The sequence below is a fragment of the Prionailurus bengalensis genome, chromosome D4, assembly GCF_016509475.1.
Source record: "Prionailurus bengalensis isolate Pbe53 chromosome D4, Fcat_Pben_1.1_paternal_pri, whole genome shotgun sequence".
NCBI lineage: Eukaryota > Metazoa > Chordata > Mammalia > Carnivora > Felidae > Prionailurus > Prionailurus bengalensis.
In genome coordinates this window covers 83,227,716-83,249,011 of record NC_057359.1, presented here as the reverse complement: position 1 = coordinate 83,249,011, position 21,296 = coordinate 83,227,716, and the positions used below count along the sequence as shown (strand labels likewise).

General features: G+C 43.6%; 1 protein-coding gene across 9 annotated transcripts in view; it reads left to right on the top strand.

Annotated features, from left to right (window-relative positions):
* The first annotated feature begins 2,032 nt into the window (after positions 1 to 2,032).
* The window catches only part of DENND1A (DENN domain containing 1A), a 513,010-nt gene continuing 493,746 nt past the window's right edge, over positions 2,033 to 21,296 (top strand). For 6 of the 9 annotated variants that reach the window (XM_043566883.1, XM_043566886.1, XM_043566881.1 and 3 more), the window contains exon 1: positions 2,034 to 2,288. In XM_043566883.1, the coding sequence (XP_043422818.1) occupies positions 2,272 to 2,288 (17 nt within the window). In that variant the 5' untranslated portion in view covers positions 2,034 to 2,271. Of the gene's footprint in view, positions 2,289 to 21,296 lie in introns of all 9 variants that reach the window. The other 3 variants (XM_043566890.1, XM_043566884.1, XM_043566882.1) reach the window with 3 other exon arrangements.

The window sequence follows — 21,296 nt, the reverse complement described above, 5'->3', positions numbered from 1 at the left end:
GTGAGAGGTAGAGCTGCGATCTGAACCCAGGTAGCCTGGCTCCAGATCTTGGGCTCTTAACTCCTACATTATACTCTCTCTTATGATGTGAGCTCCTCCTCATCCTCTATAGCCATTTTACCGAGGAGGAAACTGAAGCAGGCAATTTTCTGATCATTTGCTTTAAATTGCTCTGCTAGACAGTGGTGCAGTTAGCATTAGAAGCCAAACCTCTAACTCCCAGTTCAATGCTCTCTCCCCAGACCACCCTGTAGTCTCAGAGGCCACCTGGACAGATATATAACCCCCCAAGCCCACTTCCAGTCTTCCCCTCCAACACACATACACACACACACCACCCAGCAGGCACCCAGACATTTTTGTGGCCAGGATGGCTACAACCTCCTTTGAAAGGCAGCCAGCTTTGCCCTCCACCAAATAACTTTGTTTTATTTATAGTCTCCTGCTCAGAGCTTTTGAACTGGCTGCTCATTCCAGGGAAGATCTTGATAACAACTGTTCTTTGGAGAGGGTCCACAAGAAACAAGGTGAATAAACACCACAGAGGCCCTGCCCGTCTAGCAGAGTTTTGCTCCTGGGGGTGTTTATAAGTCGGTGTTGGTGTCTGGGTGCAGAAGACTTGGAATTCAAAATGGCGGTTTGGATTTTCAATTTCTTTCTTTTTTCTTTTTTGCTTTAATTCAAAAAAGTTTATTCTTTTAACAATCTCAAGGGCATAGGTCAAAGAGAGAAATTACCTTTATACTGAATACAACTCCAAAAGAAGCAGTTCTTCTTGCTTTCTTTGCTCCCTGCCTGGCTGGGACCTAGGGCCAGTTACTGTAGTGATTGAGGGGTGGGGGGGACACTTCACGAATTTACAAGAGCCAAAACGGCAGAAAGAATGAATGGCATCTTAGGACAGAAGACTGTAAAAGAAAAAGAAGTGGAGGAAGAAGGAGAAGAAAGAAAAGACTAATTTCAAAAGTGAACCATGAACCTGGCATGTTTTCTGACTTGTGGCCAAAGGTGCCATCCTAAAGCATAACTGTGTCACATGTGTTTGGAATTATTCAGCCTGGATGCTAATCTCCGGTCCACCAGTTGCTAGTTATGTAACCTTTCCTCTTTGAGAGATGGAGGTGGGGGGGGGGGTGCTGTAAACTCACTAGATTATCGTGAGATGCTAACCATGTAGGGGAAATATAGTGCCCGGCTCAGTGAGAACACTCACTCACCCACTCAGCCAACAGTAGCTATTGGTAGCTGTCTTTATTACTCCCTCTGTGATTCCTCTAGGCTTAGAGGGAAGGATACTGAGGTGTTCATGAAAGTAGCCCCAAGGGGGAAAGGAGGCAGGCAGCATGTTGGTGCTTGACTCAAATACGTTCATTGGCGTTGTTACTCTTTGTCAGGGGCCGTTACGGTGACACGACCTTCCTGCATGGGAACCTCCCAAATGGCTTATAAAGGGTAGGGTGGAGCGGAGCCACTAAACGGGTAGTACAAAGCCCCCAGGTGGCGTTCCTGCGGGTATGTGAGGTCTCCTTACAGATCTAAGGGGAGAGGAAGGGGCTTCCATCAAGCACCATGCTGGGGAAGTGGATAGCGTGCTAGAGGAGAGGGTCTGCGGTTCCCTTAAGGAACTTACTGGAAGGTATGGCATTTAAAAAAGGGAAAACTTGTGCTTTCACGGAAGCCTGATTGGGAGACATGATCTCAACGCCAAAGCTACTGAGCGGGAGGACTCCAAGGGGAGGAATGGGTGCAGGCTTCTTCAGGTGAGCTCGGGAGTCTCTAAGGGACGAGGGTCTCTCTTCAGGGGACTGTAAGGTCTCTACCGGGGCGCAGTCGGAGTGGGGGGAGGCCCTCGGGAACACCGCGCCCCCAGCTCCGCGAGGCCGGCGGACCGACGCGCCCTTCCCGCCCCCCACCGCCCTCAGGCGGCCCCGCCTCCCGGCAGCGGACTACACTTCCCGGCAGCCCCCGCGGGTGGCGGCGGCGGCGGCGGCGGCGCGGACAGGAGGAGGCGGCTGTGTGAGAGGCGGAGGGGGCGGTGCGCGCCGGGTACGCGCGCCGGCGACCATGGCGTTCGCCGGGCTGGAGCGAGTACATTAACCCCGGGAGGCGGCGGCGGCGGCGACGAGGGAGCGAGCTGCGAGCGGGCGGGCCCAGCCTGAGGGAAGGGAGGAAGGGGCGGGGAGAGCGCCGGAGGGAGGCCGGTCGGCCGCGGGCGGGCGGGCAGCGCAGCGCCGAGCGGGGCCCGCGGGCCCATGAGGAGGCCCGGGGACCATGGGCTCCAGGATCAAGTGAGTGCGGCCGGGCGGAGCCGGGCCGGGCGCGGGGCGGCGAGGCCGGGCGAGGGCTGCAGGCCGCGGGCGGCGCGGGGGACTTGTTGCCGGGGCCTGAGGGGCGCCCCGCGTGCCGGCGTCACGCGGGGAGGGGGACGGTTGCCATGACGATCCAGGGAGGCGCGAGGGCGGGGTACGCGGGGGGGGGGTGGTGGTGGTGGTGGTGGAAGGGCTCTGGTGGTCAGGTGTCCCCTGTTCACCTGAGGGCGGGAGCCGCAGAGATTACGAGGTGGCCCCTTTCCTGGGGTAACAGAATCTCTGAAAATGCTCATACAACTGTTGGGGGGGGGGGGAGGGCGAGAAGCCTCCGGAAGCAACTCCCCAAATGGGCGTGTGTGGGGCTCCCCTGAGAGTCGGGCAGGTCCTGAGAGGTCTGCTTAGGGCCTGCGGTTCTCGGAGGGGCCACTCGTGGATTTAAGGTCTGGATGGCCTGAGGGAGGAGGGCCCTTTTCTCTTTCCTCCTTTAAAAGCCCTGTTATCTGTGAAAGTCTCCACACAGCAAGGGCCAAAGGCTATGAAGATGCCTCTCTGTGTCGTAATTGAGCACCTGATCCTGATGGTGGTTGGAAAGGCTTTGTAATCCAATCTGGCAAATTCCTTCACTCATTCATTCACCTGGAATCCTCAGTGGGGGATTCGTTTTCCGGGGATGTTGTTGATACATGGAACTTCAGAACCCGTGGAAACATTGTTGCCTTTGCTTCTAGAGCTAGGAGTTGACTTTGGAAAGTGCAAACTTTTACGCAGTCCAATTTGGGTGTGTTGCTTTGGGCTCTATCTGCCCTCCCAGCCGGGTCCTTTTTCGGCCTCTCCCTTCCTCAGCTCCAGAGCATGAGATGCCTTATCTCTAATCACTAACAAATGTTCAGTTTTCTCTATGAGTAATAGAATTGTTTAAGGGCGCTTAAAGTGGACAGCACAGGCTTTTCCCTAAACGGCTTTCATAGGACACTTGAAACCTGCTTAGGAGAAAGTCTGCGGAATGTGTTTATTTCAGCGCTTTGAGAATGTTGCTTGGGAAGTTTGAAAGGGGAAGGAAGGGCCTTGAGGATGAACTCTCCTACTTAGTCAAACGCTGCCTCTCAGGTGCAGTCCGTGTCCTTGCAGCGTGACCCTTGCCCACCCTTGTAGTCCCCTGATTGACTCAGGCTTCCCATTCACTAAATGTCTCCTGTGCTGCCGCAGCCCTGAGACATGCGCTAAGTGAAGCTGTGAAAGTTTGCTTATGAGAATGAAAACGGAAGAGGTGCGGGAGCCCACTGTTCATTCTTGACTTTGTGGAAAGGAGGGGAGAAAGTTACAAGTGTGCTCCAAACGAGAGCTTAAGGGGTTTGGGAGGTAAAAAGACGTGGTGTGTGAAGCCTCGGGATTAAGGAGGTACTCCACGTTCAGCTCCTGCTTCCAAGTAAGAGTTGTGAACTTGGATTTCGATAGCACTTAGAAACACTTCCCAAAAAGCCACCTTACGGTCGCAGAGTATGCTTGTGAGGATGCTTACCCTTGTTACAGAGGCGTTCAGAAACTTGGCCGACCTGAGGCGGTCAGTGTCAGAACTAGCGTGAAAATCCAACAAGTGGAAGGTCAGATGACGGGGCATCAGGTCTCTTGATCTTGAAGGTTGCAGGTTAACGTGCATCTCAGGCGCGTTTTGTGGAACCCATAAGCGTTCTGAGCACTTGGGCAAGGGAACTTACTAAGGTGTGAAATTAGCATGAAGAATAACCTTCTTGGTCTTGAAACTGGACTGCTCTGGGATAAAAAACTTAGGCTTGGGGAAGTATGTTTGCTTTACCTGTGGTGAGACTGGAAGAGGAGCTCTGAAAAGTAGCTGTAATTTACGGTGACTTCTGACTCAGCAGCGTCTGTGTGCGGCTGGGAATGGGGATGGACAGGTGGCTTGGGACCATCTACTTCGATGCTGCCCTAGTCTTTGGAGGAAACAGAGCTTTGGCCACTACTGCCTGTCTCACCCTGACAGGAAAGAACAGACTTCGCTCAAGGTGTTGAGCTGCCTGAGTTGAAATCTAAGTGTACAGGCTCTGTTGTGTAGGGACAGTTGGGGGGGGGGGGTGCGGATTTGTAGGGGGAGTGTGAAACAGAAAGCACTGTGGGGCCCCTCTGGGCAGGAGAGCATTGTGGCTGCCAGGCTTCCCACTTTCTGCTGCCGTGTGTCCCAGTCAGGCTAACGATGTAGAACCAGATCTGGGTTCAAATTCCAGCTCTTTTGTCTACTGACTGTGAAACTTGGCACAGACTACTTCTTTCACCCTCAGTTTCCCTGAGGGTAAAATGGGGGAGACTATAATGCTGCAGAGTCATAATGAACAAATAAATGCAGTGTCCACGTGATTGCTGGGCCCGGATTAAAAATTCAGTAACTGTTAGTTTTCTTTTATACCTTCTCTATCAAAAAAACCCCAAGAAAACCAGTCTGTTTTATGCCAGGAATGTCAGGGAATGGCTTGCTTCGAGAAATGGAAGAAAGTTTTGATGATCAAGGAATTAGACTGTTAATGCGAAGAGCAGGACTTAACACTCTCATTATTAAAAAATAAAAGTTGATTAAAAACAATGTGTGTAATTGTGCAGCTGGTGTCTCTTGTATCATCAGTAAAGCAGGTGAGTTGCCAGGCACAGGTGCTGAGATTTTAGTGCTTGATCAGACTTTGAGGCTAAGGCTGGTTGAGCACAATCTCTGTGTCAGGCGTGGTGGTATTGCCTTGTGTGAACCATTTTATCAGATCCCACAACTGTCCAATGATTAGGTACTACTAACCACATTTTTCAAATGAGAGAATGGGAATTTATTGCCTAAGATTCGATGCCATCCCCAGGAAGCCTGCCCTGATGCTGGTTCTGCACCCTGAGTCTCCTCCCCAGCCTAGGCCGGCCGCCCTCCTCTCTGCATCCCCCTCCCCAGCCTGGGCTGGGTGCCCCTCAGCTGTGTGTCCCCTCTTCAGCCTAGGACAGGTGCCCTTTATCTGTGCACCCCGTGCCCAGCCGAGGCCACTTGCCCCTTGTGTTTCTCGCCATCACAGCACTAAAGTTAGTTCCTTGACCGTCTTCCGCATTAAGCCAGGCATACTTGAGAGCAGGGACTCTCTTGGTCTTTGAGTTCTCTGTGTCAGACCCAGTACCTGCCATATAAGGTTGTTTAGGAAGAATTTATGGAATGATTTAAGAAGTCTGCTAGGATCTGAGTTAAGATCCTAACTAAGGCTCTGGGTTGAGTACACGTAGAGTTAAAAGAATAGTTTGCTACCTAAACTCTTGAGGACAAGAGTTTTTATGTTTTTAAGTCAAGTTGCCCTGGTCTGTGCAGAGAATTACTTACTTTTTTCTGAAGAGTGTTTTTTAGTTCATGTTCACTTAAGTAAAGGAATATCGTCTGGCTTCAGACCAAACATTTACTTGACCAGGGAAGGAAAACGTCACCAGTATGCAGGTAGCACCCTGGAAAGCAGACCTTTATCTAGAGGGATGAAAGGAGCAGGGGTAACTGGCAGTCTTCGACAGGTATGTTTAAATCTTATTTAGTGTTTGAGTGATCCCGGTGGACTAGAATGTGGTTAATGTGAAGCAATTTAACTGATAATGGAGACATATAGCAGGAAACTGTGTGGCAGTTTAATATTGCTTGTGGTGACATCTTAGAAATTGTTTCCAGGCACCGAGGGCAGGAAGTGGATTGTAAGTAATCGAAGGAAGTATTCTAAGTGAGTTTGAGGAAACCTGACATTTATGGATGCAGAGAAGAGCATACTCTAAGATTTGAAGGCATAGGGACAGGGCAGAGCAGCTCATTTGGCCTTGTGGTGGTATTTATTTTGCATTAGCCTGTGTACCTGTCTTCTGTCCCTGTCAGACTGTGACCTCTTTGAGGTTGGTGACCCAGAAGCGTATCCGTTTATTCATTCACTCACTGTGGAACTAAGTGTGAAGCACATATTGAACATTCACCCACAAAATGTTGGTGATTATTATGTTAGTATTGTCGTAATTAGTAGTACTATATCATGTGCCTGGTAGTGGGCTGAGTGCCCGGGACACAAAAATAAAGGTTTTTCTTAAAAAAAAAAAACAAAACAAAACAAAAAAAACCAAACTAAATAAAAAATAAAGGTTTTCCTTCACGTTAAGGTTTTCCAAAATAGTAGTGAGACAGAAATGCAAAATAAACTCCGTCTGGGGCCCCGCCCCACCAAAAAACCCGAGTATGATACAGTACGAGGAGTGCTATGGTAGAGATGCAGCTTGTGCTGAGAAGGTGAAGGGATGGAGAGGCTGTCTGCCAAGGTGGCTTCAAGGAAGGAAGGCCAGCTGGCTTCATAGAGCTGTTTTAGCTGAGACAGGAGAGGTGATAAGGGTGTGAAAAGGGCAAGTGGTGGCAGTAGTCCCCACCGAGGGAGCAGTATGTGTGAAGATGTGGCATACTAAGAAGATAAAGACGTTAATTACCATTTTTAGGCACATGCCAGGAATTGTGTTAGACACTGAGAATTACGGTGCTGAATAATGCATATTCATTCCTACTCTCATGGAGCTTATAGTCTGGTGGACCCAACAGATGAAAAATCACAGATCAATTCCCATAAAGCTATGTGGATGTGCTAGAAAGGAAACAAGATGCTGAGTGACAATGCAGGGTGGCTGTCCTGTTTCAAAGCAGTGAGGGAGGGTTTACTGTAGAGCTGACATTTGAGCTGAGACTTCAAGGATGAGAAATCATTAGTCCTGTAAAGAGACTGGGCAAGACTTTCCATTCCGGACAGAGTTGAGCATATACAAAGGCCTCGAGGCAAGACATCCTAGACCCGTTTCAGGATCTGCTAGAAGTCCACAGGTTTGGGTAGTGACTGATGGGACAGAGCCTTGTTGTAAGGTCTGAGATCAAGACTGGGGCCTGAGTAGGGCCTTGTAGGCCATGGCAGTCAGAAAACAACTTGAGATGTAATTCACACAACTATAACGTTTTTTTTTTTTTTTTTAACGTATAATTAAATGATTTTTAGCTTGCTCACAAAAGTGTGGTCAATAACTACTATCCAACTTAACATTTTCATCCACCCCAGAAGGAAACCTCATGCCCATTAGCATTTGTTTCTCATTCCCCCCAAACCCTCTCAGCCCTGAGCAATCACTAATCTACTTACAGTTGCTGTAGATTTATACTGGGCATTTCGTATAAGTGGAATCATACAATAATTGCTGAATAATATTTCATTGTATTGAGAAACCACATTTTCATCCTCTCATCAGTTGTTAGGTGTTTGGGTTGTTTCCACTTTTCCACTGTTATGAATAATGTTGCTGTGAACATTTTGTGTGGGCATATGTTTTCCTTTCTCTTGGGTATATACCTAGGAGTGGAATTGCTGGATCATATGGTAACTCTGTTTAAGAAACCGTTAAACTGTTTTCCGAAGCAATTGTACCACTTTGTGTAAAGTGGTTATCTCCTTGTGGTTTTGATTTGGCCCAGATGAGTTGGGTGGAAAACAAAAGATCAGTGTAGAAAGAGATAGGTTTCTCAGCAGAGGTTGGAACTTGAACTGAAAGAAAGGTGGTGTTTGTCTCTTTTCCTCCCAGACTTTTGGGGTTCAAAGTCCTTTGGCTTCAGCCCTTGTTTGTTTGGGAGACGCGGGAAGTACGAATCCCCCTACTTCTCCGCCATGTTGGCCTTCTCGTAGAGAGGTGATATTTGGAGAAGGGAGGAGGCATTCCTAGAGGAAGAACAGCGGAAGTTTTATGACTTGGGAGTGGGAGAACCCCTTCTTACTGTTTTCTGGTACAGAGAAGCAGCTTTGGTTTCTTAGGATAGCTCGGCTCCAGTCTTGTTTTCAGACTGCTCCTCAAAGGATCCCATTACCAAAATACACTACAGACTTCCTTCTTTGTGAGGCCTGTGTGTAGCATGGCTGACATGTCTCCCTAGTGTGGGATGAGAGCAGAAGTTGATATGTGCCTTCCTCCAGGGCTTCTCCCACTATTGTCTCTTCTGTTTCCTCTCGCCACCACAGTGCTCCCCTGCCAGTCCCCGTGGAAGATGGTACGAAGGGTGGCAGAATGAGAGCCTTATTGCAGACCGTGCTCCCCATTGTCAGTGCCCAGAATCAGTCACTTGAATTGTCATGACTTTTCTGAACAGTGTATTGGGTGCCACTCTGTCATTCTCGTCTTAGCCCGTTGCAGTCAACTTCAAGGGTTTTGCACAGCAGCTAGGAAGGTTGAAACAGGGAATGTAAAACCTGGAATGTTGCTTTAGGAAAATATGTTTCAGACTGTTACATCTGTGTGTAAGCTCCTAGCTGGAATTCTAGTTGTGGGTTGCAAAGATGCAGCCTTTTTCCTGGCCCTAGAGGGAACTAATCTCTGGATTTACAACATCCTTTTGCTTAAAAGGATTTTGTTGGGAAATGGAAAGATAAACAAGGAAGAAAAATAAATCAAAGAAAACAAAAACAAAGTTGGTCTCCTTGACTTTTATTGGAATCCATACCCATTCTTTCCAAGTATTTAGGACTTGAAAAGGAGCCAACTAAAGGAAGTAACAAAAGGTATGTTCAAAACATTTGACTTCCTATAGAAAAGATAGGTTACCTTCCCAAAATTCATTTGTAAATTGGTTACAGTATTTAGAATGTATTTTTTTCTTAGAGACATGTTACTATACATGAATCAGTGGTTGTCAAAGATAAAGACTTTGTAGGCAGAAGGAACTGTGTAAAAGACAGGTATAGCTGAAATATAGGATATGTGAATAAAGGTTAGGGGTGAAATTGAAAAAGTAGGCTTATGCCACCGGGACATGATGCCATTGAAAGATTGAGTTGGGAATGTGATACGATCAGATTTGGGTTTTTAGGAAGATTACTGTGGCAGCAGTAGTTTAGAACAGTGATATCTCAGGCTTGTACAAGATGATGCACTGGGGTGTGAAAAGAATATGTTAGAACTTATCTTTGTTTTTATTCTTACTTTTCTTAAAGTAGGCTTCACACCCAGTGTGGAGCCCAATGTGGGGCTTAAACTCATGACTCTGAGATCAAGACCTGAGTTGAGATCAAGAGTTGGGGGCTTAACTAACTGAGCCACCCAGGTACCCCTTCTATATGTATACGTTTTTTTATCAATCTTCAAAATTTTCTTCTGTGTTTTCATGTGTATATATTAGTATAGTAAGACATTCTTATAATTTATAAGTCATTGTATCAAATGCATGCTTAAATTTTTTGATAGGGAAGGAGTGCATGGAAAAAAAAATTGGAGACCACTGGTTCATGGAACTGTGTTACAGATGCTGTAGAAGATCAAGGCCTGATGTGAGGTTTTAGTTGTCAAAAGAAAAAGGACAGATTTGAGAGAGATTTTGGGTAGAATTGACAGGACTTGGTGACAAATTACATGTAAGGGGCGAGAGAAGAATCAAAGACGATTTGCCGAGGTTAGCAAAGTTACATTAGAAATGAGTGTTTGGAAGGTGAGGGCCAGTTATGTAACGTGTTTGCTTTTCTGAGGAAAAGTGGAAAGTTATAATTGGGAGAAGGCGTTTTAGTCTGCAGCGAGAAGGGAAGAAATCTTTTAAGGGCCTCGTAGTGAATGTGTGTGCTTCATTTGATGAGTAAGACTTTAAGTGGCCTGAGCCAAGTTGCTGAAGGGAAATCTGTCCATGTTAGATGTTAGAGAAGAAATAAACTTTTGAACTCACTTGAGCCACAGGAAAGGTTTCAGGGATGTTTCATTGATCTCGCTTAGGCTGTATGAATAAATAGGAGGAAGGAAACTAATGTAGAGAAAGATGCTGTTTGACTCCGAGCAAACAGTTCTTGTACTCCAGGGTGTGAGAGGAGTTGGGAAATGTGGGCCTTGGAGACCCGTGCAGTCCCCATCTGAGTCCTGAAGCTAACAGATTCACCTGTAAGGTGGTTGTGAGGGCTAGAAGCGACCTTGCATCTCGCCTTCAGTGGAGAAAGGATTGTTGAGTAAATGGCAACTGTCACTACTACTGCTTGGAGAGGACGAGCACGCCTGTCTGAACCACCTGGAGTCAAAGCAAGTGTTCTTTTTTATAGGCTTTTTTTTTTTTTTTTTTAAAGCCAGAGAGAAAGTATTTGCTTGCTCTCTGTGAGTATGATACGATGGTGTGTTTTACATTTTACTGAATTTATTTGAAGGTTTGTGATCCTATGCAAGGCACTGTTCCTCTTGCTGGTTGGGAGAAAAGAAGCTCAAAGTCCACTGAGAGAGATAAGAGAAGCATGCAAATAATTAGAACAATAGTGATTAACATCATGTCTCTTCTCTCACAAACTATTTGAAGATTTTATTCACCTTTACATAAGATTTATACCTTCTTATATTTATCTTTGTGTAGCTGGTGCTGTTGTTCACGTCTAGCCTTTTTTTTAATTAAAAAAAATTTTTTTTTAATTTACATCCGAGTTAGTTAGCATATAGTGCAATAATGATTTCAGGAGTAGAATCCAGTAACTTATCCCCTACATGTGACACCCAGTGCTCATCCCAACAAGTGTCCTCCTTAATGCCTCTTACCTATTTAGCCCATCCCCCCAACCACAACCCCTCCAGCAACCCTGTTTGTTCTCTATATTTGAGTCTCTTATGTTTTGTCCCCCACCCTGTTTTTCTATTTTTTTGCTTCCCTTAGCTTCGTCTGTTTTGTATCTTAAATTCCACATATGAGTGAAATCACATTTGTTTTTTTCTGACTAATTTCAATTAGATAATACACTAGTTCCATCCAGATTGTTGCAAATGGCAAGATTTCATTCTTTTTGATTGCCAAGTAATACCCCACTGTGTGTATATACCACATCTTTTTTTTTTTTTTTTAATATGATGTATTGTCAGATTGTCTATCATAACAGTGTGTAAAGTGTGCTTTTGGTTTTTGGGGTAGATTCCCATTGTTCATCGTTTACATACAACACCCAGTGCTCATCCCAAAGTGCCCTCTTCAATGCCCATCACTCATTTTCCCCTCTCCCCCACTCCCCCATTCACCCTCAGTTTGTTTTCTGTATGAGTCTCTTATGGTTTGCTTCCCTCCCTCTCCGTTTGTAACTGTTTTTTCCCCCTTCTCTTCCCCCGTGGTCTTTTGTTAAGTTTCTCAAGATACACATACGAGTAAAAAACATATCTGTCCTCTGACTTATTTCACTCAGCATAATACCTTCCACTTCCATTCACATTGCTGCAAATGGCATGATTTCATCCTTTCTTATTGCCAAGTAGTATTCCATTGTATATATAAACCACATCTTTATCCATTCATCAGTTGGTGGGCATTTAGGGTCTTTCCATAATTTGGCTATTGTTGACAGTGCTGCTATAAACATTGGGGTACATGTGCCCCTATGTATCAGCATTCCTGGATCTCTTGGATAAATTCCTAGTAGTGCTATTGCTGGGTCGTAGGTACCATATATTCTTTATCCATTCATCTGTCGATGGACATTTGGGCTCTTTCCATACTTTGGCTATTGTTGATAGCACTGCTATAAACATTGGGGTGCATGTGCCCTTTTGAAACAACACAGCTGTATTCTTTGGACAAATACCTTGTAGTGCAATTGCTGGGTTGTAGGGTAGTTCTATTTTTAGTTTTTTGAGGAACCTTCATACTGTTTTCCAGAGTGGCTGCACCAGGTTGCCTTCCCACCAGCAGTGCAAAGGAGATCCTCTTTCTCCACATCGCCCACATCTGTTGTTGCCTGAGTTGTTAATGTTTGCCATTTTGACAGGTGTGAGGTGGTATCTCGTGGTTTTGATTTGTATTTCCTGGGTGATGAGTGATGTTGAGCATTTTTTCATGTGTCAATTGGCCATCTGGATGTCTTCCTTGGAGAAGTGTCTATTCGTGTCTTTCACCCATTTCTTCACTGGGTTATTTGTTTTTTGGGTGTTGAGTTTGGTAAGTTCTTTATAGATTGACTACTAACCCTTTATCCAATATGTTATTTGCAAATATCTTCTCCCATTCCGTAGGTTGCCTTTTAGTTTTGCTGATTGTTTTCTTCACCGTGCGGAAGCTTTTTATCTTGATGAGATCCCAGTAGTTATTTTTGCTTTTGTTTCCCTTGCCTTCAGAGACCTGTTAAGAAGTTGCTGCAGCCAGGGTCAAAGAGGTTGTTGCCTGCATTCTCCTCTAGGATTTTGAAGCTTCCTGTCTTACGTTTAGGTCTTTCATCCATTTTGAGTTTATTTTTTGTGTATGGTGTAAGAAAGTGGTCCAGGTTCATTCTCCTGCATATCGCTGTTCAGTTGTCCCAACACCATTTGCTGAAGAGACCGTATTTGCTCCATCGGATATTTTTTCCTGCTTTGTCAAAGATTAGTTGGCTATACATTTGTGTCCATTTCTGGGTTCTCTATTCTGTTCTGTTGATCTGAGTGTTTTTGTGCGAGTACCATACTGTCTTGATGATTACAGCTTTGTAATACATCTTGAAGTCTGGAATTGTGATGCCTCCAGCTTTGATTTTCTTTTTCAGGATTGCTTTGGCTATTTGGGGTCTTTTCTGGCTCCATATAAATTTTAGGATTGTTCTAGCTTTGTGAAGAATGCTGATGTTATTTTGATAGGGATTGCATTGAATATATAGATTGCTTTGGGTAGTATCAATATTTAATATTCTTCCAATCCAAGAGCATGGAATATTTTTCCGTGTGTGTGTGTGTGTGTGTGTGTGTGTGTGTGGTCTTCAATTTCTTTCATAAGCTTTGTATAGTTTTCATTGTATAGATTTTTCACCTCTTTGGTTAGGTTTATTCCTAGGTATTTTATGGTTGTTCACTTCTACTCTTTAACTGCTGATTTCTTTTTCTTGGGTGCTTAAAATGATTGTTTGTAAAACTTTTTTTAGGGAAATTTTAAACATCTACAAAAGTAGAGAGAATAGTATAATGAGCCCTCAAATGACCATCACTGTTTCAACACTTACTAATTTATGGCGTATCTAGTTCCATTTATAGGTAACTACCCATAACTCCTTCTGCCCTCCAGTTCTGAATTATTTTGAAGTGAATCCCAACTGTCATATCTCATTCTTAAATATTTCCATATGTGTCTCTAAAAGAGAGACATTATTTTTAAAAAGGTGACATCACACCTAAAAAAAAAATTCCTTTGTGTCATCAAATATCTATAGTCACTAAAAAGTTTTCTAGTTACATCGCTTTTTAAGGGTTGATATATTTAAATCAAGTAAGATCATACTTTTCAATTGGTTGATGTGTATCTTTTTTTTTTGCAATTTATTTATTGAAGTGTGTTATTTATGCTATGTAGTTTACACTGCATCCTGTTTAATATGTTCTGTCCCCTTTATTTCCTACAAATTGGTAGTTAGATTTAGTTACTTGATCAGATTCAAGTTCATTTTCTTGGCAAGCATACTTAAAATGTGATAGGTACTTCCATCAGGAGGCACATTATGTCTGATTATCTCTCTTTTTGGTCCATTAATTTATTAGGGGATATTAAATGGTGATATTTTGCTTCTATCATTGCTTCATATTAGCTAGAATACTTCTATATAGAAAAAGTTTACCATATCCACTATTTGGTTACCCTGAGGTATAGTTTATCTAGGAAAAGCAGGATAAATATTTGTTTCCTTTAATCATTTTTCAAACTGAGTTAATTGGCTAGTGTTTTCCAGAGGGGACTGCTTTTTGTTTTTTTTCCCAAGTGTCACTTTAAACACATGAATTTAAACCTATTTATTATATTTGAATCTACTGTAGTTCTCAATGATGTTTAATTTGTCCTTTGTCTAGTGACTGCTTCAAGTTAACTTCCAGAATCCTTTTGACAGGATCCAAGTAGTTTTTTTTTTTTTAATGTTTATTTTTGAGAGAGGCAGTGTGAGCAGGGGAGGGGCAGAAAGAGAGGGAGACACAGAATCTGAAGCAGGCTCCAGGCTTGGCACCATTAGCACAGAGCCCGACTCAGGGCTTGAACCCATGAACCGTGAGATCATGACCTGAGCTAAAGTCAGAAGTTCAACCGATGAGCTACCCAGGCAACCCTCCCAGTAGTTTTTAATATCTCCCTTGCTTTTTGGTATGACAAGATGTTCTAGGCTTATCTTGTATTTTTCTTGCTCCAGACCTGTATTCCTGTTTCTTTAAGGAGTCTTGTTTCCTTTTAGTGGGAAATGGTATTAGAGATTTCACTTTGGGTTTTAGGACTCTTGTTTTTGTTTTTGTTTTTGTTTTGAATGACTACTGTTGTCAGTCATTATTCTAGACTTTTCCAGGGATCAGCACTAGGAAGTTTTGTGTGTGTGTGTGTGTGTGTGTGTTAAAGGTAAACTTCATATTGATATTTCCAGTTCAAGTCTATAGCATTGTTATTTAACTTTATCACTCTTGTATCTGAATCTCCTGTCATTCATACCAAAAAGTGCTGATTTCCAGTGACACCAACATAAGTATCTTTGCTTTATCACACAAGACCCACATAACTCAGCAGCAACACCAACATTACTATAAACAATATGATTACTGAAAACTGGTTGGTTTTGTTTTTAATTTGGCAATTCTTTCAAGCCTTGCGTTGGGTTCTGTGCTGACAGCTCAGAGCCTGGAGCCTGTGGATTCCAGGTCTCCCTTTCTCTCTGCTCCTCCCCCTACATGCTGTCTCTGTCTCTGTCTCTCTCTCTCAAAAATAAACATAGTATAAACAAGGTTTTAATGTAGCCTTTAAAACAAAAAACAAAAAAAAAAATGTTTAACTTCTATCCCTCCCTCATCACTCTGTTCCTTCCCTCCTTCGTAGGTAGTTTTTAAAAAAATGTTAATTTGTCGTTAAGAAAAAAAGGTAAATACATAATGTGTATTCACACCTTCTCCCACCAGTCCTTCAGGTAATGATAGCATTCTGAATGTGCTTTTCTCTCTTTGTCTCATTTTATACCTTGTAAAGAAGTCCCTTCTAGCAGTGTCTAGGGGTCATCCTCATTTCCTTTTTTTTTTTTTTCCTTTTTATTTTAGAGAGGGAGTGTGAATGGGAGAGAGGGGCAGAAGGACAGAGGGACAGAGAGTGAGAATCTTAAGCGGGCAATATTTGTTAACTCCCTGAAGTGAAAGACGATGAGCACCTTTATAGTAATTATCTTTTCCTCTTCTAGTGTTTTAGATATTTATATTATTTCGAATTCTTAGAATGGTTTTATTTTGACATAATTACTTAATCCTTTTTATTCCATTAACTTTCAATAATGTCTCTTAATTCCTTACTCTCTAAGGGAAGGATACCTTTTTTCTAGTTTCTTCTAAGCTATACTTTTATGTGGTTATTTTAGTTCTGATCCATGGCCAGAACCAAGTCTTTTATTTTTTTTCTTTATTTTTTTAAATCTTTATTTCTTTTTGAGAGAAAGAAACAGAGCATGAGTGGGGGAGGAGCAGAGAGAAAGGGAGACACAGAATCTGAAGCAGGCTTCAGGCTCTGAGCCATCAGCACAGAGCCTGACATGGGGCTCGAACCCACGAACCGTGAGATCATGACCTGAGCCGAAGTCAGAGCTTAACCAACTGAGCTACCCAGGTACCCCTCCAAGTCTTTTATTATATATCCTTAGGTTAAGCTTAACAATTAAATGTTATTGGGGCACCAGGATGGCCCAATCAATTAAGTGCCAAAGTCTTGATTTTGGCTCAGGTCACGATCTCACGGTTCATAGGTTCGATCCTTGCACTGGGCTCCGTGCTGATGGTGTGGAGCCTGCTTGGGATTCTGTCTCCCTTTCTCTCTGCTCCTCTCCTGCTTGCTCTCTGTCTCTCTCTCTCTCTCTCTCTCTCACTCTCACTCTCAAAATAAACATTATTTTAAAGCATTAAAAAAAATTAAATGTTATGAGTATTTAAATACTATTCAACATAGGCCGGGTAGGGTGCTGGAATAACCTTTTCTTTCTTCTTGGTGCATTACCATCCCGTTTGAGGGAGAATGTGCTTAACATCAGGGTCACAGAAACTTTTTTCCATATAATCCATCTAGAATAAAAAATTATGCTCTATATGCTAATACATACATTAGTGTTGCATTTATTTGCACAAAAAACAGGGGGACACCTCCCTGTATAGAGAGCAGCACAAGGTGTCATGTGAGTACTGCCATCCTCATGTTGGCAGACAGAAGCCTCTACTTTGCAGTCCTTGTGGGGGCTGGGGCACTTTTGGGAGCATGAGCCTTGGCTTTGATTTTGACCTTGTTGGTAGTCTCAGTCCAGCAGAGAGAGGCTGGCACCCTGGCAGTGTTGTAATAAGCTTGTTTCTTAAGCTTGGGGCCCATGCCTTTCAGAACTTTGAACTTGACAAAGGCCTTGATGGTCTTAGTTTTTTGTTTTTTGGTTTTTTTTTTAAATTTTGTTTTAATGTTTGTTTGTTTGTTTATTTATTTATTTATTTATTTATTTATTTATTTTTAACGTTTATTTATTTTTGGGACAGAGAGAGACAGAGCATGAACGGGGGAGGGGCAGAGAGAGAGGGAGACACAGGATCAGAAACAGGCTCCAGGCTCTGAGCCATCAGCCCAGAGCCTGACGCGGGGCTCAAACTCCCGGACCGCGAGATCGTGACCTGGCTGAAGTCGGATGCTTAACCGACTGCGCCACCCAGGCGCCCCATGTTTGTTTATTTTTGAGAGAGAGAGTGTCTCTCTGCGGGGGAGGGGCAGAGAGAGGGAGACAGAACCCACAGCAGGCTCCAGGCTCTGAGCTGTTGGCACAGAGCCCGAAGTAGGGCTTGAACCCATGAGCAGTGAGATCATGACCTGAGCTGAAGTCGGAGGCTCAACTGACTGAGCCACTCAGGTGCCCTGATGGTCTTAGTTTTATTTTATTGTTCTGCATCTTCATTAGATCCTTCGTGTGTTTTCTTGACAAAGTTTGAGGTTCTCAGGAACTTGACAAAGTGTATCTTTATGATTAGGGCTTCCTGATGCCGTTTCTGACCCATTTTGCAACTGATTATGTGTGGTGTGGTTCTTGGACTTGGCTGTGTCTGCATTGCTGCCCGCAGTCCAGAAAGTGCTTGAGACTGGAAAAGAACGAGCTATATCTGGATTTTGATTTTTTAAAATCATAAGTCTCTTCTTCCCCTTCTCCCTGAGTTTCTAGTCTTTTTTCTCATCTTGCATTATTTGCTTTATCACATCGTTAATTTTTCCAAACTTGAGATCATACTTGCAGTTTTATTAAGGCTCTTTTTTTTTTTTCCTTCTTGGTTTCTTCCCATCTTCCTGTTGTGATCTGTGCAAAGCTAGCTATTTTGTTGTAATCCTGGAATGTCCCTATTTCATTATTTCCTGGCCCCTGTGTTCTTTTAATTTATTTGCTGGGGTACATATTCAAGTTTTTTGTTTTGTTTTTTTAAGTTTTGGAGAGAGCAGGGGATGGGTAGAGGGAAAGAATCTTTTTTAATGTTTATTAAAAAAATTTTTTTTTATGTTTATTTCTGAGAGAGAGAGAGAGAGAGAGAGAGAGAGAGAGAGAGAGAGAGAGAGACAGGGCATGAGTGGGGGAGGGTTAGAGAGAGGGAGACACAGAATCTGAAACAGGCTTCAGTCTCTGAGCTGTCAGCACAGAGCCTGACATGGGGCTCAAACTTGTGAACTGTGAGATCATGACCTGAGCCGAAGTGGGCCGCTTAACCGACTGAGCCACCCAGGCACCCCTTAAATGTTTATTTTTGAGAGAAATAGAGACGGAGACAGAGACAAACAGCATGAGTGGGGAAGGGGCAGAGAGAGAGGGAGACACAGAATCCAAAGCAGGCTCCAGACTCTGAGCTGTCAGCACAGAGCTCGATGTGGGGTTTGAACTTGCGAACTGCGAGATCATGACCTGAGCCAAAGCTGGACACTTAACCAACTGAGCCACCCAGGCACTCCAAAAGAGAGAATCTTAAGCAGATTCCACGTTCCGCTTGGAGCCTGATGCGAGGCTAGATTCCACAACCTGGGATCATGACCTGAGCTGAAATCAAGAGTCTGATGCTCAACCAACTGAGCCACCCAGGAGCCCCTCAAGTTCTTGTAAGAGACAACCACACCAGTGGACTTGCAGGAAGGATGCATTTGAGTTTTTGCATGTCTGAAAAATGTCTACTCCCTTACACCTGATCAGTAGTTTGTATGGTTGCTAGAGTTCTGGGCTGAAAAAATTGCCCACAGAACTTGAAGAAAGTTTCCCGCTTTCACCTGACTTCCTTTGACACTGCTTCGGAAGGGGAAGGGAGTACTTGCCCTCCTGTTGACTGTTAGGGTATATGTGTAGGTTCCCTGTTGAGGCTTTGTTAACACAAAGTTAACAAAGGGTAGGGAATTCCCTTTACCTAGGGAGTAGGTGGGAGTTCTGATTCCCCAAGAGGCTTCTGCTGACACCTCTCTGGGTAGAGTGGTGCCTTTTTGCTGCTCTCCCCATGGCCTCAGTGACTGCCACGGGTGAGCGGACGTCCAGGTTTTCCAGTTTCCACCGAAGCCACATCGAGGGGCTCCTCATTACTGCTGGGGATGATGAAAGTCCCAGCCCCCTACTTGACTTTCTTGGCAGTGGTGGGTGGATGGGATTCTTGATGACAGCCCCGCCAAGGTAGAAATTTGGTTTCTTCTCTGTTTGTCCTTTGCTGACCTGAGTGAAGGTGAGGCTGAACAGGTTTTTCTGGGGTGCTTGGCTGGTGTTTGGTGGTGGGTTTTTGTCTTTGTTTTTCTTTTCCTAAAAGGTTTCTGACTTGTTAGGCTGGCCCTTTGGCAGACTTTTGTTGGAGTTTTTTTTGGTCTGCATCAATTGGGATTTATGGGTTGCCAGCTTTAGTCATGAATGGAGGTTGAATTTTATCAAATGCTTTTTCTACATCTATTGAGATGATCATAGGATTTCTTTCCCATGTGTTAATGTAAGTGATGTTTATTTTCAAATGTTAAACTAACTCTGCATCCCTGGGACAAACCCATTTGGTCATGATGTATTATTCTTTTTATATATACTGCTGGATTCAATTTACTGATATTTATTTTATGGTCACATCTATATTCATAAGAGATTTTGGCTGTAATTTTCCTTTATTGTAATGGTCTTGTTAGTTTTTGGTATCAAGGTCATTCTGGCATCACAAAAAGGATAGGAAATAGTTTAAAAAACTGTTACAGAAGTGGTGTGGTTTTAGTATAATAAATTATTGGTGATTGTAGATTTTTGGATGAGCATTGAATTTAGGAAAATTAAACATTACTCATAAGCATTTCCTTAACCCCAGTGGTTATTTGTGTTTCCCTATAATATGAGGGGATAAGTAATCCCTTCTCCCACCCTCCTTATATACACATATTTATTTTACTTTTTTTGGCTGGATAATTCCATGTCAGGTGAAGGCCATCATTATGTTTCATCTGTTCGTATTTTGGTGCATGTCTCTTAAGAACACCTGTATTTTTCTATATAATGAGTGTACTTTTGTCACCATCAAGAAATTTCATACACCATATTATCCAATAAACAATCCAAGTTTACATCTTCCCATTTGTGCCAGTGATGTCTTTTGCAGCTGTTTATTTTTGAACCTGGGTCCAGTTAGGGATCATATGTTGCCATTTAGTTGTCATGTCTCTTATTCCCTTTTACTTAGAACAGTTCTGGGGTGCCTGGGTGGCTCAGTCGGTTGAGCGTCCGACTTTGGCTCAGGTCATGATCTCACCGTCCGTGAGTTCGAGCCCTGCGTCGGGCTCTGTGCTGACAGCTCAGAGCCTGGAGCCTGTTTCAGATTCTGTGTCTCCCTCTCTCTCTGACCCTCCCCCGTTCATGCTCTGTCTCTCTCTGTCTCAAAAATGAATAAAATGTTAAAAAAATTAAAAAAAGAACAGTTCTTCTGCCCTCCACCTTTTGCCTCTAAAACTGACTTAAATTTTTTTTTTTCTAAGTTTATTTATTTTGAGAGAGTGTGTGAGCAGGGGAGGGACAGAAAGAGAGGGAGAGAGAGAATCCCAAGCAGGCTCTGTGCTGCCAGCGTGGAGCCAGATACGGGCTTGATCTCACAAAACCATGAGATCATAACCTGAGCTGAAATCAAGAGTTGGACACTTAGCCCCCCTAGGCATCCAGGCGCCCCTGAAGTTGACTTTTTAAAGCATCCAGACCAGTTGTTTTATAGAATGTCTCTGATTTAGAATTTGTGTTATTGTTTCCTCATGCTTAAGTTCATGTTAAAACATTTTGGCAACAAAACAATAGGTAATGTGTCTAATGCCATGCATTTTTTTTTTTTTTTAAGTAGGCTCCACGTCCAACATGGGGCTCAAACTCACAACCCTGAGATCAAGACCTGAGCTGAGATCAAGAGTCGGGTGCTTAACCGACTGAGCTACTCACGTGCCCATAATGCATTTTTATTCTCTTTGGAGTTACTCTGTTACTCTTTTTTCTTCCATTCCCCCCCCCCCCCTTTTTTTTAAAGGCTTTTATTTGTCATCTTTTTTATCCTCTTGTAGCTTTCTGTTCCTGTTTTGTAAAACTCATGTTTTTTTTTTTTTCTGTTCTATTTAAGGATACCAGTTTCCTGAAACATATTTCTTAATCATTTTCAGAGATATATTCTTCTTCCAAGAGATGATGTTCCCTTTCCTCCATTTTTAAAAGGTCTTTTATTTTCCACATGGCCTTGAGCTAGGTGAGCCCTATCTAGATCTGCTGTTTGCCATAAGCGGGGTGAATGGGTTACCATGGGCACTGTTTTTTGTGCCCTGGGTGACTATCCGGTCCCCTTCTCAGATCTTGCAGCTGAAGAACTGGTTCATGTTCGCTGTTCCTGTTGAATTCCTAGTGACTAGCAGGCATTTATGCCACTGAGGTAGAATTTTATTCCCTCACTGCCTGATACTCTCCTATTTTAAACTAATGATATACAGAAAAACTACAGTTCCCAAAGTATACTTCTTTA